The sequence below is a fragment of the Rhincodon typus genome, chromosome 28 (assembly GCF_021869965.1).
Source record: "Rhincodon typus isolate 14 chromosome 28, sRhiTyp1.1, whole genome shotgun sequence".
In the NCBI taxonomy this organism is placed as follows: domain Eukaryota; kingdom Metazoa; phylum Chordata; class Chondrichthyes; order Orectolobiformes; family Rhincodontidae; genus Rhincodon; species Rhincodon typus.
The window spans coordinates 20369780-20386630 of NC_063359.1; the positions used below are offsets into that span (position 1 = coordinate 20369780).

Consider the following 16851-nt stretch of genomic DNA (forward strand, 5'->3'; position numbering starts at 1 on the left):
GAAACAGCATTGATTTATATTTCTGTTCACTTTTTTTTTGACACAGTAAACTTAACATTTCTCATGGAACCTTAGTCTCAGACAGACTATGAACACAATATGCTGAAGCTCTGTAATGAAGGTGTGATGTATCTGATTATCAACTGTAGGGAAAAACTAAACACAATAGTGAGATCCAAGATATAGATGAAGATCTCACATTATTGTTTAAGTGCAAAATGATATCAGAAACTAAATATTAGAATCATAGAATCCCTACAGAGTGGAAGCAGGCCATTTAGCTCATCAAATCCACACCGGCCCTCCAAAGAGCATCCCACCCAAACTCACAACCCTACCCTAGCCCTGTAACACTGCATTTCCCATGTTAACCCATGGCTGGATGCTATGGGCAATTTAGCATGGCCAACTCACCCAATCTGCACATCTTTGGACTGTGGGAGGAAACCTAATCACCCAGAGGAAACTGAAGCAGACTCGGGAAGAATGTGCAAATGCCACATTCAAGTTAGCCCAAGGTGGAATCAAACCTGGGTCCCTGGGGCTGTGAGGCAGCAGTGCACTGAGCCATCCTAAATATATTCCTTACTGATTCAACTTGTATAATTCAAAAACTGTTAAGACAGTTAATGAATCAATATAAACATAAAAGCCTCTTACATTGATCCAAAATTATTGGTGTATTTCAATAGGACACTGAAGCTTCCAAATGACTCTGACTGTACCTTGGTGCAAACCAATTGATAGCAGTAAGAAATGAGCTGAGAACTGGAATTCAGCATGTGTCCAAAAGTGAACATGCAGCTCATGGTCTGCAGCTCAATCTGTGCATCGTATTTTACAGATATATACTGATAACTGAAATATGTGAGCAAACTAACAAAATTCTGAATTTGTATTGGCAAACCAGATTCACTGTTGCAAATAATGATCCAATGAAGAAATGTTTTGCCTGTGTTAGATGCAAAGATGCATTCTGGTAAGTCCAGATGGGCAAAGATATAAGTTTGTTGGCAACAATCAATGCTTCATTTTGAAGGTAGTGGCCAAGGTGCACATTGGTTTCTGAGAAATAAATGCACAAAATGCAATAAGACAAATAACAAAATAGTGATGATTCTGGAAATTGGGAATAAAGATGGAAAATGTTGGAAACACATAGGAGATTAGGCAGCTTGTGGAGACATAAAATCTGTTTGCTCAAGGATCATAGAAAATGTTTTTGCTCAAGGGTTATAGATCTGAAACATTAACCTAACTCTTTTACTTTATCTGATGTTATCACGGTGACATTTTGGTGAACAAATAATATGCTAATCTTATGATTATCATAGAGGGCATAGCAGGATTCATTGTAGTCTGCTTGAGGCATCAAGTGAAAGCAGCTTGAAAATAATGATATGGACCACATTAAGTATTAAGCTGCAGGCACATGAGAAAGCTAAAGTTTCTTTGTAGACGCTGAAACCAATTTGTCTCCATCATTCAAGCAATGTCTGATGTGCTGAAATGTCTTTCAAAGATTTTCCTATATTTATTGCCTGTAACTGGACCATTGATATGTATGAAAGTATGGATTAGAGATGGATATGTAACCACTATCAGTTTGTAACAAAAGACAGAAAGAGAAGTACAGAACATTCAGTTTGTGGAATGCTGATTTGAAGAAGAAAATCCCTTTACACTATAAGGTGATCCATTGGAATCAGATCTTGGTACAATGATCATCGCAAAAGGATGGCCAGAAAGGTACACCCCAAATTTTACCAGGAGTAAATAATGTGCAAGGTAAGATGGAGATGCTTGTCAGGATATATGATTGTAAGAGGTATTAGAAGTATGTCTACAGAAATAACTTTTTGATAGAGATTGAATATAAGTTATTTGAAGGTGGAGTAAGGAATCACTTATTTCAACATCCAAATGATGAAGAATATTTGCAGAAACACGTGTTGAAATTACAGTACAAATAAGGAACATATGTGTGCATTGCTGATACATTCAGGAGAGAGTAATTACCTAGACAAATAAAAAATGATGATCATGAAGTGCTCCTGAAAATAAATGAAGAGATCAGAAATATTAACATATATTATCTCCTATGTTGGAACTGTGACTCACTGGAATCTAGCTGAAAATTTAAACACTACAAAATGTAACATGTAAATTTAAATATGTGACCAAAAATAATGCCATTTATACTATGAAAAGATGTGACAATTTTCAGCCTGACCAGTAGAATCAAAGGAGAGTTTGGTCAAAGGAAATTGAGTTTCTCAGAGAGAAGTGGATGATATGCTCTGGCCATTTTGGAATTACAGAATACCTATACAATGCCAGATACTTGTCATATGCCAGTGCAGCATGAATGCTGAAATTAAGTCTACATTTGTCAATGTAGCATTTTAATACATAATTCACAGACTGAGGACATTTTGTATCTCACAATATTCCTGACAGGTTGTAGACAAAGAAAGTTGTATATAAATTCATGGTAAATGGAAAAAAGAAGTCATTGCATTAAACTATTCAAAGATAACTTCAAGTTAACTTCAATAAATCGCTAGGATGTGTTATTGCAAGTCTAAAGTCATATTTAATTCTTGTGGCATACCAAATAAAGTTTAGCCCATTTATTTAACTAAAGTACAGTACTTGTTGAAATAGTACACAGAGAAATTTGATGTAAACAAGTTAACCAATGTGTTAACATAATGCACAGAACAATTTTGGTCCTATTGTATGGAATGGCAATGCATTTTTGATCTCAAGGTTGGAGTTAAAATGAAAAGATTAGGGCTTTATCCATATAACCAATATTTAAAATCAGACACAGTCTGATGGTAGAATGGAGAATGCAGTTAAAATAATGAAAAAGATTGATGAAGAAAGCTAAGGTGGATCAAGGTCCTTGCTATCCCTAATTGACTGGAGAAACACTCTAACTGAAGGATTTGGCTCTTCTCCAGTGCAAATACTGGTGGAACAAAGAACCAAAATGTTATTTCCTTTTCAAAACCAAGGATTATGGAAGGTGTTTGTGAAAGCTAGAAAAAGGATGAGAAGGGATAATCATACTATTACAAAAGAGGAATGGAACAGTAATTGAAGTTAAATGAAGAAAATGCAACCATGATCAACAGATAGCAACAATCAATAGAAAAGGAAGCAGGGCATCTGGTAGGTTATTCCTAGACCTATAAAGTGAAGAGTATTAGGGAAACAGTGTCAACATAATTGCAGGGAACTTGTGAAACAAAAGAATTTTCTGATTGATGTACAAGATGCTAGCTGGATCAGGATACTTACAGAAGCAAAGCAGACATTGAATTACCAACTGCTGCGACTGACAGCTAATTCAGACATGATATAGCAACAGACCCAGGGCTCTTGTGGAGTAGTGGTTGTATTCCTACCTCTAGGCCAGAAGGTCTGGTTCCAGTTGGACCTGCTCCAGACGTATGGTATATCATAACATATCAGAAAAGGTTGATTAAAACAAATAACTACAGAGAAGTGTCTGTTCTGAAGGACGTCCACTGGACTGGAACCGTTAACTCTTGTTTCTCTCTCCACAGATGCTGATTTCCAGCATTAGCAGGTCTTTGTTTTATTTTATGTTATTATTAGAGAGAAGAGTCGACTGTCTCAGAGCCTGCAGTCGGCAAATCCCAATAGAGACCATTAAGAGGTAGTTCACTTGAACTTATGTTGAAGTGGAGAATTGTAACTCAAATTCGATTAGTTTTAATGTTAGTATGTTGAAATTTCCAGCTGATTTTTAAAGAGCTGTAATATATCTTGCCCAATACAGAGATTTAGACCTAGACCATAAATTTTCATATTGTCATCACTGCAGTTCCAGTGATCACCATAAATCAGAGGTAAACATACAACTGGATTGAGCCAATTATCTTGGTATTATGGAATTGCTTTGTGACTCCTAAATAAAATTTCAGGTGGAAAATAACTACTGAACATGCGGTAAGTGGGTGGTATTGCTACAACTATCACTATAGTTATTCAACAGTCATTTAATAGTGTGTTTGGACATGTTTTATACAGCATTTAAACACTGTAATACGAAATACTTCACACAGGTTCACGATAGACTACAGATGATCCAGTAAATAAATTGTGCTTTTCAGCATTTCAATGCACTGATGACAAGAAAACTTTGCTGAAGGATTACAAGCAATTCCCACCGTTTTGTATCGAATAATGCGTTGCGCATCTATGACCAATCTCAAGAGTACAACTTGTACCGTAAACACACACGTAGTTCGGGCTTTGTTGCATTGCATCGTCAATGCATTCATTGGATGAAGAATGTACTGATTTCACAAAACAGTCCTTTCAATTGGGATTGCTGTACGTCTTCAGAGAGCCACACTGCTTCACGTTACTTTCTGGATGAAGCCATGACACTTTCAAATCAATCCCTCCAGCACATCTAAAGTTCAAACAACCCACAATCAAACTGGGTTTTGACTTGTCGCCAATGGTAAATAAATGCCTTGTTCGAGTCGACCCCATCTTATTTCGAAAGCGAATAGTCTCGATTTATTTTACACTGCTGCTTCGTAGCTGGTGGTGCAATAGATCTCTGTCTAGAAATTCCGCCCGAACTGCACTGGAACAGACATGCACAATTGAAAATCCTACGGTATATTAGAAACATTGAAGGGCAGCAGAGCAAGCAGAGAAGCTTCTCTGGAATGAGATTGCAGATCAGTGTTAGTTGGCGTGTGGTCTGTGTTCCCTGCCTAGGTGTCTTTTCTAACATGGATACATTACAACTTATTCTAAAAGAACCTTAGCTTCAGGATAGCCTCCTAAATGATAATAACTGACTGCACACTTCTGGGCTAACTGATGTCAGGATCCGCACATATGGAACGGAACCGTGTCAATGGATAATAGTACATGTGTTTATATACAAGTTAAGCGTTCGTTTAAGGGAAGTCCCTACGCCTTCTTAACCTGGAGATTTTAACCCCCAAACTGGAGTGGTGTTCATCAAGTCACCAGCACCTTCCGAGTGTCCAATACGCGTTCATGAGTTTGCCAATAAACACTGTGTCGTTGTGCGGTGCATCAGAATTCGGGCAAAAGCCAATCTGCCTGCGGTATACCGACCCTGACTGAATTCATCTCAAAAAGGGGCACCAAAGTGTCTTGTAGTAACCCCCACTGCCCAGACTGACTGCAGTGTGAGTGCCAGTCCGCTCCGCTGGTAACACACTGTTCAGGAGGGTGTCACTTCAAGTGGGACGCCAGGAATGCAAGCACGGAAGTCAACACCGATATTACACTGAGGGGGCGCCGCACTGGTTCAAATAGCATTCTTTTTACAAGATGTTAGACTGAGGCTTCACTTGCCCTCTCCTGTGGCTGTGAAAGATCCCGTGTCAGTCTTTAAAAAAAAACACAAGTGCAAGGTGTCCGCGGGGCCAATCATCAAATCACAAAAAAAAATCTGGGTATCTGGCCTCACCAGTTTGCTGTTTGTGGGAGCTTGCTGTCCCCAAAATGGCTGCGGGCCCCAACATTTCAATAGCGACCGCTCTTAAAAAGGTACTACGTTCTCAGTTCTGCGAAACGTCCTTCAGACTTGAAAGGCGCTACGTGATTGCAAGGTATTCGTTCAATAACAGGAGGCATGGCGGACGAGTGGAGTAGCTCGGACCTTGCCCCTCTCTGTGAGTTAACGGCTCGCACAAATTAAACGGTAGGGCCATTGGAGTTTTTGCCTATTTGGTCACCAGATTCCCTTTAAGCACGGTAGATAGTATTCCACTACAAAAGGTTATAGTTCAGTCAGAATTGGCAGTCAAGCAGAGAAATACTGTCTGGTACATTCACCCAGTCCCCCAACCAAAGTTCTCCGTGGGTGGAGAGGGAGAAATGGTTGATGGTTTCAGATAAGTTTCGCGCGTTGATCATTTTCTCCATTTTCCGCAGAGTAACAGACTCACCCTCGCTGTTGGAGAGATCTGACCCGTCAGTCCATTTCCTTGCCATTCTCCTTATGACGGGCTAAGGCCGGGGAACTGCAAACTGTTGATTGTTGGGGGAGAGTTGTGAGTTATTTAGTTCAGGAAGGGTCTCCGTCGAGCACTCTAAGTACCTGGCTCTTTGACTCTGCTTCTGTCAGTTACACCCACAGCCTCAAGACATTTGCTTCATGTCAATTTCAGTCTCCGACCTGTCCAAGCCTCCCTAAGAAAACACCTTTCCCCAAATCAACTCGAAATATGTCAATAGTGCAATTTTAAATTGATTTTTTTCCAACCTTGAAAAGTGGATGATTAATATGAATTGTACTTTACAGAGATGGAAGGGCTTTGGGAGGGACGGTGGGTTGGTGGAATCCAGCTGAACAGGAAATTAGCACCGTTTATAAAGACCATGTCTACAGAATTACTTTGGTCATTCTTTTTTCTTAAATGGGAACCTCTTAATGCACGAAACGTGAAAGTGCCCACTGAAGACGCGCTGGACTCATCCTTACTGTTACCAAATATCGAAGTGTAGGATGCAAGGAAGTGTGGCTGGACATGTCAGATGTGCTAGAAGAGAGCGCAAAGAGAGCACATAGCGCGACTAAATAGTGAAGTTCGTACACACACGTGGATACATATACAGCTACGCACAGAGGTACACACGCAGTTACATACATGTGCGCGCGCACGCACACGAGGCTACACACAGCCACCCACATACACAGTTATACACAGGCAAAACTTCACACAGAACCACATCTACAGCTACACTCAAGAGCTACACATGGACACACACAGAATATCAGACACACAAATCTATTTATATACACGTACGACTATAGACACACATATCCACGCAAGCACACAAATCTACACACATACAGCTACACACAGAATAACGTTAACAACGTTACAGACACGCAAATCTACACACAGAGAGCAACAGGCGCACAAATCTACATATGTACAATTACACACAGCTACAAACACAAATCTACACTCAGCTACACAGAGACCTACACACACGAAGCTACAAACAGCTACACACACATCCATACACACACACAACTATACACACACACGCACACACACCCATACCCATACACACACACACATCCATACACACACCCATACCCATACCCATACACACACCCATACCCATACACACACACACCCATACACACACACATACCCATTCACACACACACAAACACGCACACAGAGCTAACACACTCGCTTAAAGCAGAGGCATTGCTCGTGCTCAATGGAATTGAAAGGGAGCAGGTCAACCACAAGCTTTTAGTCCCCTCCGCCATTGGGTTAAACTCCTACTCAGCTATGTCACAGGGGAGATCTTGTTTATGCTACAAATGCTTTCCGATAGAGATGACAACATTCCAATATTTCCCTGTCTTTATGCAAATTACTTGCAGGTCTTTACCCAGGATGTTATCTGCCATCATGAAAACCTTAAAAATAGGTCTGAAATTAGAAATTGTGAGGATGCAGGCAAGGGCAGCATAGTTTACTAATCTAACCTGCAGTGTTTTAGATTTATAGCAACTTCTGTCCTTAGCAATTTGAGCCAGAATTAAACGCTGTTCATAGGTCCTACAGAAACATCCAGATGCAAATAGAAATACGTTGGACTTTTATATAACAGATATCTAGGCACAAATCCATGGATACCGCTCCACGAACGCATTTCGATTGTAATCTAAGTGTCATCCCAGCAATATGATTCCGAGGTAAAACAAGTGCAGGCGCATTGGATCCATTTGCTAAGCACGAGGGTCATTCTAAAGATTTGTCATACGTCGTGTGGAGTTTTGAGCTGAGGAGAAAATGAAACGAACAATTTGCGTAAAGAAGCCTATCATGAGGGTTGGGGGCGGGGGATATAGGGGTGGGCAAAGGGGCAAAGGATTGTAAAAACAATCACTTCCTGTCCTCCTGTCCAGACAGGACCAGGGACGGTATTCACCACCTTCCCAATGCAATGGTCTCACCTATAGGCTTTCAGTCAATCACTATTCATTCGTTTGGAGATTCGTGCTCATCAAAGCTAATGCAATAACCAACCACCTCTTAGACTGCATTTTCTGCTAAGGGACCCAAGACTGCTCGTCTCCAGATCAGTGTTGACCACTTGGTTTCCGTTAAGAGATAGCTCAGTAAAATGTAGGTGACTATGATAACTTGCCATCATTAAAAATAAACTGTGGTAGGAATTTAACTACATATCTCAACGAGCCAACGTGAAAAAAAAGTGTCTGGAAACATACACAGCTAAAAGCTCGCTAACAGACAGATAAACCGTGTGAGCGCTTCTTGCTTGAGTTTGAAGTCACAGCGGTTAGAGTGAACAAGAGGAGTTAAACTTCCTCTCTCACTCCCTCCGGTCAATCCTGATTACACAGTAAGATTAAACAGATCCCTAAACCCCTTGCACTTCCACATGGACTTTCTCCAGAAGCTGACAGACCAGACGTGTCCTACATGATCGAGTCACTTCACTTCCTGGCTTCCAGCAACTACATCACCAAACGGAAAAGTGGAAAGGAAGATTTTTTTTCCAACAAAAAAGAATTGAACCCCAGTAAACATGTAGCTCTTGAAAAAGCCGGCAGTCTGTGCTCAGAGCTATAAAGTCGAGGATCTGAAACTTCCAACCAAATTGGTGTGTGTGTGTGTGTGTGTGTGTGTCTCCTCTCTCTCTCTCCACGGCTAAGAAATCGCAGGCGCTGCGTTGATGTCCACATTCGCAACGTAATCAGACTGAATGCCCCCTCATCCCTCCTTGCAAACAGGATTTTCTGGTACGCCTGTAATCAATGCTGATGCTGTCTCACCGCGCTCTACTCCCCAAACACAGGGGCTGAAACCGCAGCTGTGCACCACTGGATTTTATACTTTGACCTAGTAGAGGGGCAGGAGAACAGGAGGGAGAGAAAGCAAAGAGGGAATCTTTTTTCCATCGACCACTCAAACTTCTCGATCAGTTTCCTGGGTGTTGCGGAACCAGCACTTTCAAGAATCGACGATCCCCATGTACTGGAAAAGTGAAACTCTGGCTCCTCTGTCAGAGGGGAACAAGGTTCTATCTGAAGGAATTCCAGCTGAAAAGGTAACACACTTCACTTGTACCGAGGAGCGAGAAAGAGAGGGCGAGAACTATTACGTGAGCAAGTTAATTAGATGAGGGGGGATTTTTTAAAACAAAATAAGTCAACTTTCTGATCAGGCGGTGAGCGCCTCCTTTGCATTTTATACATAGAAAAAAACAACCGGCTGCAAAACCTGGACAAGAACCGCTTAGAAATCATTTAAATTCGGACTGAGTGGACCCTGTGTGTCTTGTGAACTTATTGTGGGATTTCTTAAGAGCAGGATTGGATTCCATATATTCAGGGCGAATTTGAGGAATGGACGTCTAAAACACAGGACTGGATTGAAAATTGTTCGGCATTTCAACCAAAAAAAAACAGGCGTTTAGAATGTAGGTGACTAGGTGCAATAGTAAATGGGCCGCAGCAACATCAGGGAGAGTTTTCAACCGGGAAGCTAAAGGCAGGAAAGGATATTGCAGTGTGGTGTTCTGTTTGCATACATTTCAAATCAGCTGCTTCAGCTGCGATGGTGAGCATTACCATTTAATTTTGAGGAATATATTCAAAAGAAGTGTATGTATTGTTTACCAGAGCATGGGAAACAAAGCGGATTGTTAAATGCATGATGTAATGTCAAGACAAAGTGTGCCAAAAAAAAGGCTGTTAAATTTAACTGCGCTGCTCGACCTCATGCAAGTTGTGTCGTCTCCTTAAAATGCAACTAATAATCGAAAACGTGCCTTTTTTCCATTTAATCCAGCACTATAGATCCAAAAATTACTACCTTCCCTCACGGTATTAGCTGGTTAAAAAGGGGCATTTGCAATTGTAAATCTCGATCTGAAATTAAAAGGAAAGAAAAAGAGGTCTTCTGAATAGAAAGAAAGCTTTCAGGCTGACCACTTCACACTCATCCCCCAGTCGTTCGTTCAAAAATATTAGATTTTTAATTACTGCCATTTAGGAAATCAAATTTCCAATTCTGCGGTGCCCGGATGCCTTATTGATTGACAGCTGTAATTGACACCCTGGTTGGCACTTATCTTCCGGATTTCATCCAGTTTCTAATTGCAGGTAGTTTATTTCTCTGCCTTGGATTGCACAGAAAGTGAGCGATTACTTCAAGAGCCCAGGGTTAAGTGGAGAAAAGATCGAATCAAAATTAAAATTGCTTCATTAAATGCCGTATTGTTGCATAGATTTAAATGCCCACTAGAAAAATATTATTTATTATTTTAAGCGCATATATAAACGTCCAGTTCTTCTTTAAAGACCTTTATACCACTGCTTGCAGCAAGCATTGCATTCATATGTCTGGTTGAAATTTCTCTTAAAGGTAATGTCAAAGGACAGCCAGCATAAACAAGGCACCTCGCGCTGTGTGGAAAACAAAATTTCTCAGATCATGGTAAGTATGAGAGCATTTAAGATGAACATAATTTGTCAGAACTTGTTTCATTCGCTCAAGGCTGACGGTGTACCTATAGGTTTGATGCTTTTCGTATAAATCCCGGTTGTTCGTTTGAAAGTCACAGGATCCCACTATACATTGTTTTTGTCAATGTCAGAGATTAAACAATCAACGCTCTAACATGCCGGGCCGCCTCGGTCAAACAATCAAAGTTTGCAAACAAAAAAAAGTCATGGTGAATAACAGACAATGTTAACGGCGTGACTTTTTTATGTGTTCTCGTTTATTCAATGCAAGCTTATTTCGCCTCTAGGAGAGAGAAAATATGTTTTAATGTTAAGAATATTCTTACTTCATCGATATCATTTAGCACTTAAAGCTGACCGTTACTTTCCGTGTGAAATTGACATTTTAAGGATCTACTGAAACTTTGCGGAATATAGATGTCCCTTTTGTAAACAAAAAAATCAATTCGAATTTAGCCCTGTTAGTGTGTGCTCGGTCTTGTAGGATAAAGGGATGAATATGTGGACGGTCATGATTAACTATTAGAGCTCCGGCTATTTTGCTGTTTAATAGTGAAACGGTCACATAGTTGTATTTTTAAAATGACAGGGATCAAAGCATGCTCAACATGTATACGTCCATCCAGCTGTCACGATGAAGTGCACTTTGTTGGTCAAACTCATAATATTTAGATCCCCTGTAACAACCCGTGTCAAAGAATGCGTTTCCCTTCGAACCGCCCAATGCAAGACAAACTGATGTAATGTTACTTTTGATGCATAGTATAATTTATTTTTTAAAATGTTCAGAATAAAACCTCCATATTGTTGGGAACCTTATTGCTTGAGGTTAAGTGTATAAAATGTGGGCCAGATTGCAATACATCTATTTTTTTTAAAATTAGACGGAGTAGCGATAAAATCATGTTGGTTAGTGGGCAGGTGAACTGTAGCCCTGGTGCCGCACACTGTCCGAGGGCGCTTACTGCTAAAACAATTCCTTCCTTCTTCGATACATGTTTACTTAAAACAATTGCCGCCATTTGCGAATGGTTTCTGAGCGTTAACAAAAACCCGCAAAAAAAATCGATCATCAACAATGTTTGATTGCCGCGTTTTGAATGTGATCATCAATGTTATGGCTGGACTAGTCCCTAAAACTGGCATGTCTACAAATAAAATCAAGCCCTGTTTAGAGAGATGTGCAGCTGGTTGAGTCTGAAATACGTGAAATACGTGTATTGGATAATGATTTATTGAACTGAGACCGGGAGGATCACCTGCACTTCAGTTCTTAATGTGAGGAATTAGTTTCAAATAATTAATAAGAAAATGCAATACAATCTCATTTTCGACATAATGCTAAAACTGATGCTTGATGCAAATTGTCAATGACAACAGAAATTAGTTGTGTTTAAAAGGTTTTAAACATTAAAATGGGTTTTTTAAGCAAAAGAAACGTGAAAGGGCTCTGGAACTGTTACTTTAAACCAGTATGCAGTTGGATAAAATTGATTCTTCTCCCCTCCTGCCCTTTTCGACAGTCCCACTCTGATGCTGACACATTGGGAACTAACGTGGAGAAGGATGAGATTCGATCTTCCCCTAGTCCTCCATCTACTCCCTCGATTTCATCTCCGCCTTCATCCTCTTACTCCATAACCTCTGCCGACAAAAACATCTGTGCCAGCTGTGGTTTGGAAATCCTGGATAAATATCTGTTAAAGGTGAATATATTGATACAAAGAGGACTGCGCCAGAGTAACATCTCGATACCCAGTCATCAAATTCATGCTATTTGAATAACGCGCGCTCAGCGAATAAACAGATTCGATTCAATTTAATTCAATTCAATTAAAACAAAACTAAGGAAGGTCATGACCACAAATATCCTGGAATGTTGAACTCTACGCGTTAACACGTCTAATCAAAAATTGGTCTCTGATTGAGGCTACTCTGCATCGTTTCCGAGTTAATATCGATATGTTTTATGTAGCAACTTTGGCAAAAAAAAGTAACATTTCTATATTTTGAATCTACAGTCCAACAAGGCGTCAAATCCTCTGAACCTGAGGGATAGAGGTGCACTGGCCCATTCCAGTGTCTAGATACAGATGATGTGGGTTGGGAACAACATTCTCAGAGTCTGAAATATAGAGTCGAAAGGATATCTCAAAGCAGCGTGTGTAATCTATTCAATATAGAAAAAGGCCGTTTCATAATCTTTGAATGCATCAATCAACAACCTCCAAATTCGAATTCTATTGGAAATTTCCCAAATCCCCTTTATATCAATGTTGGATGTGTTAGGGAAAACGGGGTAGATGGAAAATAAACCGAAGTTGGGCCGCAGGGAATGGGAATGACGAGATGGTGCTGCGTAAATGACAGAATTTACAAGTATGCAGTATTAACTGATGGGTTTTCAATCTGTACAAAGCAGCAATGCTAATCATTCTAGACAGAAATATTGACTGAACTGAATAACCATTTTAATAAAATAGATTACAATGTTTAATACTGGAAAAGATCTCTACCCAAAGGGAGGTGCCTATGAGATATAAACGACACATGCAGTTATATCCGTTGCTGCACACCAGTCATTCTGGGGTTATTATGATGTTGCCAAACTGTGATTTCAGCCGAACTATTAGGGGAGTGCGACACCAATTCATTTCAAAGGGAAGCATTCCGATTTCTAAACCTTGACCTTATGATTTATTAGCTGTTTTTTTCTCTAGATGCGTGTATTTAATTAATGGCTGTATGCAGTCACCATCCATTGATCAATCCAGTATTGTTGGCAAGGCTGAGAACTGGAGTTCCTGCTAAACTTTAAAGCACATCAAATTCAAAGTTCTGTTGAATGCACTATTTTCGACCTTTTGATGCTGGAAAGCAGATGAGGAATGGGGGCGGGGCGGCGGGTGGAAACAAAATAATAATTTAATGTCAAATTATGAGAGAAAAACTCTGTGGAGTTCCAAGCAGAATGGACAGACTGTATTATGTGAATGCTCACATCTGCTTTGCAAGAAGCTCTTTACAGAGACTTTTTTTTAGGTCTTTGCTGAATCTATTTCAACTCTCAGCGCAAAACCTTACAATTTTCGCCGGGACATATTTAACATGTGTGCCGCAAATAAAAGCAGTTCCCTCTTAATTAATGCTGTCGTGGATCGTAATAAATGGCTCAACGAGCAACATTAACCGTTCAAATAAACTCAAGCCTAATGTTTCAATATTTCAGAACTCATGACAATCTGCGGCAAGAATATGATAATCTCGTGATTTTCATTATTCCCTATAGTTGACTTGTAGAAGTTTTTGTGTCATACTTAATGGCTAAAAGTAATAACGCGCCTTGCGCTTTCAATTTATGTGACCATTCTTTTGATACCGAATCAAAAGCTATCAATTCATTTATACACAAGATATGTAAATATATCAAAATATAATGCTAATACTTTGGGAAGTTTCAGTGCAAACAGAACACTGTTTCACACGTTCATTTTTGCATACTCTTACAGGAATATTGTCGCTGGTTCTAAAATAGATCTGACAAAACACACAAGTATTATTGGAAGTAAATTCTAAACAGGATGGTCATGAATGTTGGCCTCAATCTAACACTTACGGCTCATTTGATGTGTTTAAGTGAAGTGTTTAATCTGACTCTGACAGTTGATGGGTTTTGTACATGACATTGCAGGTGAATAATTTGATCTGGCATGTTCGTTGTTTGGCTTGTTCAGTCTGCAGGACCTCCCTACGCAGACATACCAGCTGTTACATTAAAAACAAAGAAATCTTCTGCAAAGTGGATTATTTCAGGTAAGGACCTACATTTCCCCTGGAGAATTGTGAGCCTTATTTTCCTTCCCGTTTGGTAAACTGCTTTTGTAAAAGTAAAGCAATGGGCAGTGTACTTTCGAGAGATCAATATGAAATAATGTTTCATAACTAAAATTCGAGGCATTCTTAAAGATGACATCTTATTGAATTACTGGATCTTTATTAAACAATTTTTCATTATTGCAAGTTATACATTTATAAAGCAATTGGTACCAGCAGCAATTGCACTCTGTATGTGGGTGGGTGTCTGTATGTGGGTATTTGCATGTGTCGTGTCTGAGAGTTTTTACACCGGTCCTTTCAGCAAGTCACTAATGCAGACCCCTTGGATCAGATATCCTAACAGGTGATTAGTTTCTCCTTTATAGAGTGGTGAGGATTTGAAAGATCAGAAAAAGTTTGATCATGGATTAAAAATTCACTCAAGTCTCATCTAAAACCAGTGCCCCCGTTAAAGCTCGGGGAATTGGCCTAAAAACACCGAATGATTCATCCATCTTGCTAAACAGGACGCCTCAATTGCGTTTACGTTTTTTTTTACTCATTCTGAACTAACTTCTTGGCATGTGTCTAAACGTTTAGATCATGGCGGTATTTTAGATTCCGCTTTCTTTCATAAACCTGCGCGATTCATTTAGACAATTACATGAAAATAATCACCACGGCTTCCACGATGTGAAATGTAGGTAATGTAATCATTAGAGAGGAACAGAAATGCCTTTGTGTGCGTCCGGCGAGGCCGGCTTTAGTATTTTGTGCCACGCTGAAACATTTTGCAAGGTCAGAATTTTCCACTTTTTTTCTTTCTCTCTCAGAACTGGGAAATTACGCTGCCCCTTTTTATTAATCAACTTGTCAATTTAAGTTCCCTTTGTAATTTCAAGTCTCAACCACCGTGTGCGATCATTTGGATTGAATCCGCATTGCCATTGCTGGTTTGCACTTCACGGTTCCACAGAGAATGTTTGTGGTGTGTGTTGTATCTTAAAGAAGCGATTGAAATACAATCCCAGAACCATTAAATCTCGCACAGACCCTTTGTGAAGAATTCATTTCACATTGCAAGGATTTAGCTTCAGGGCTCTGCGCAACATTTCCAGACCCAATTTTTTCCCCGTTCAAGTGTTGATAGTGTCTCAGGATCCGATCTTAAGATCAAACCCTGTGTGATATCCATTGAAAATAATGCGGTGTGCTCCGCACTGTGGTGCTAGTCTATGGTTAATGTACAGGATTGTTACGGTAAAGTTAACATCAGTTTCAGGAGTTTGAATCGTGTGCAGAAATTCTGATAGACAATACATTTCTCCTCACGCTGCTGATAGTTGATGTAAATCCACTAAATGAGAGGTATAACCATAATATTTTTGCTCGCACTATTAATGTTCCCATGGGAGGCGTTTCTAAAACGTTCACATCAAACGTTCCACCAGTGAGTACCAGGGTTACATATAACCATGACTGTGTAATTTAGATCTGCATCTGAGTTTGGTGCAATTATTTATGTCTGTCAGCAAAAAGTTATCAATATTTCACCAGCTCAATAACTTTACCATGGTGCAAATCATAGTGGTACAAATGTTGTGCATGTCTAACATTGACAAGCTGACCAAACCACGAGTAAAATGATCCTTTCATATTTTAGTTATTTGACACCTTTTTGAACTTGCTGCGGATCTTTTACCCTGACTTCGAACTCTAGTAAATGAACAATATTTTTACTTGGAGTGAATATATTTTGCAAATATATCACGGCGTGTGACACGTGCTGTGACACCCTTTTAAATCAATCCCCTTAAAATTTCAAATAAAGTTTGGTTTATTTAGAGCTATCATATTCAAAGCTGTTTTCCAGGCGAATGAGAGTAGTGCATACGCTTCAATATCGAATCCTTCCGATTGTGTGCGGGTGTCTCTGTATAATAAACAAACTTCATTTACTTCAGGGACACTTTTTTTCCCCAGACAAGTTGGATCTAACGCATTCTTTTAATTGTCTGTTAAAATTGAAAATGTTCAAATTCACAAGAGGGTTGCCCTGAATCAGTAACGTTTAAGGTGCTGATATAGAATTTCATGCCTTAGGACGTTGGATTTTGGTAGAACTTCTGAAGGGTTGAGACTAGTGTCTTTTTTTCTCTTGCTTTAAACCAAAATATTCGCCAGTAACCGAATCTTTCAAACACTTGTGGTTTAGCAAAGCTGAATAAAATGGGAAACTTTCAAGCAAAAACAATTGATCCTAGCCGTCAATCAGACAATATAGGGTTCGTGTTATCAAAATTTGTTGTTATGTTATATATAAATATTTAAAATATATACAAATAAAACGACACATTAGAACAACTTGGTTTTCGGGATTCTTATTGAAGTAAATTGACTTTTGCCACATGGGGGACAGATTAGGCAATAAACTTGTACCTTATGGACCTTCCCGCTCCTTGTAGAGGTAATTTTTGCAAAAA

The 16851-nt window shown here is 39.6% G+C and overlaps 1 protein-coding gene across 2 annotated transcripts in view; it reads left to right on the forward strand.

The window, feature by feature from the left end:
- The first annotated feature begins 8487 nt into the window (after positions 1–8487).
- Positions 8488–16851, forward strand: part of lhx6a (LIM homeobox 6a) — a 49816-nt gene continuing 41452 nt past the window's right edge. Inside the window, exons 1-4 of one of the 2 annotated variants that reach the window (XM_020510560.2) lie at positions 8488–9132; positions 10452–10523; positions 12076–12258; positions 14244–14365. In XM_020510560.2, coding sequence (XP_020366149.1) covers positions 9055–9132; positions 10452–10523; positions 12076–12258; positions 14244–14365 — 455 coding nt within the window. In that variant the 5' untranslated portion in view covers positions 8488–9054. Of the gene's footprint in view, positions 9133–9606; positions 9645–10451; positions 10524–12075; positions 12259–14243; positions 14366–16851 lie in introns of those variants that run through there. The other variant, XM_048613571.1, reaches the window with a different exon arrangement.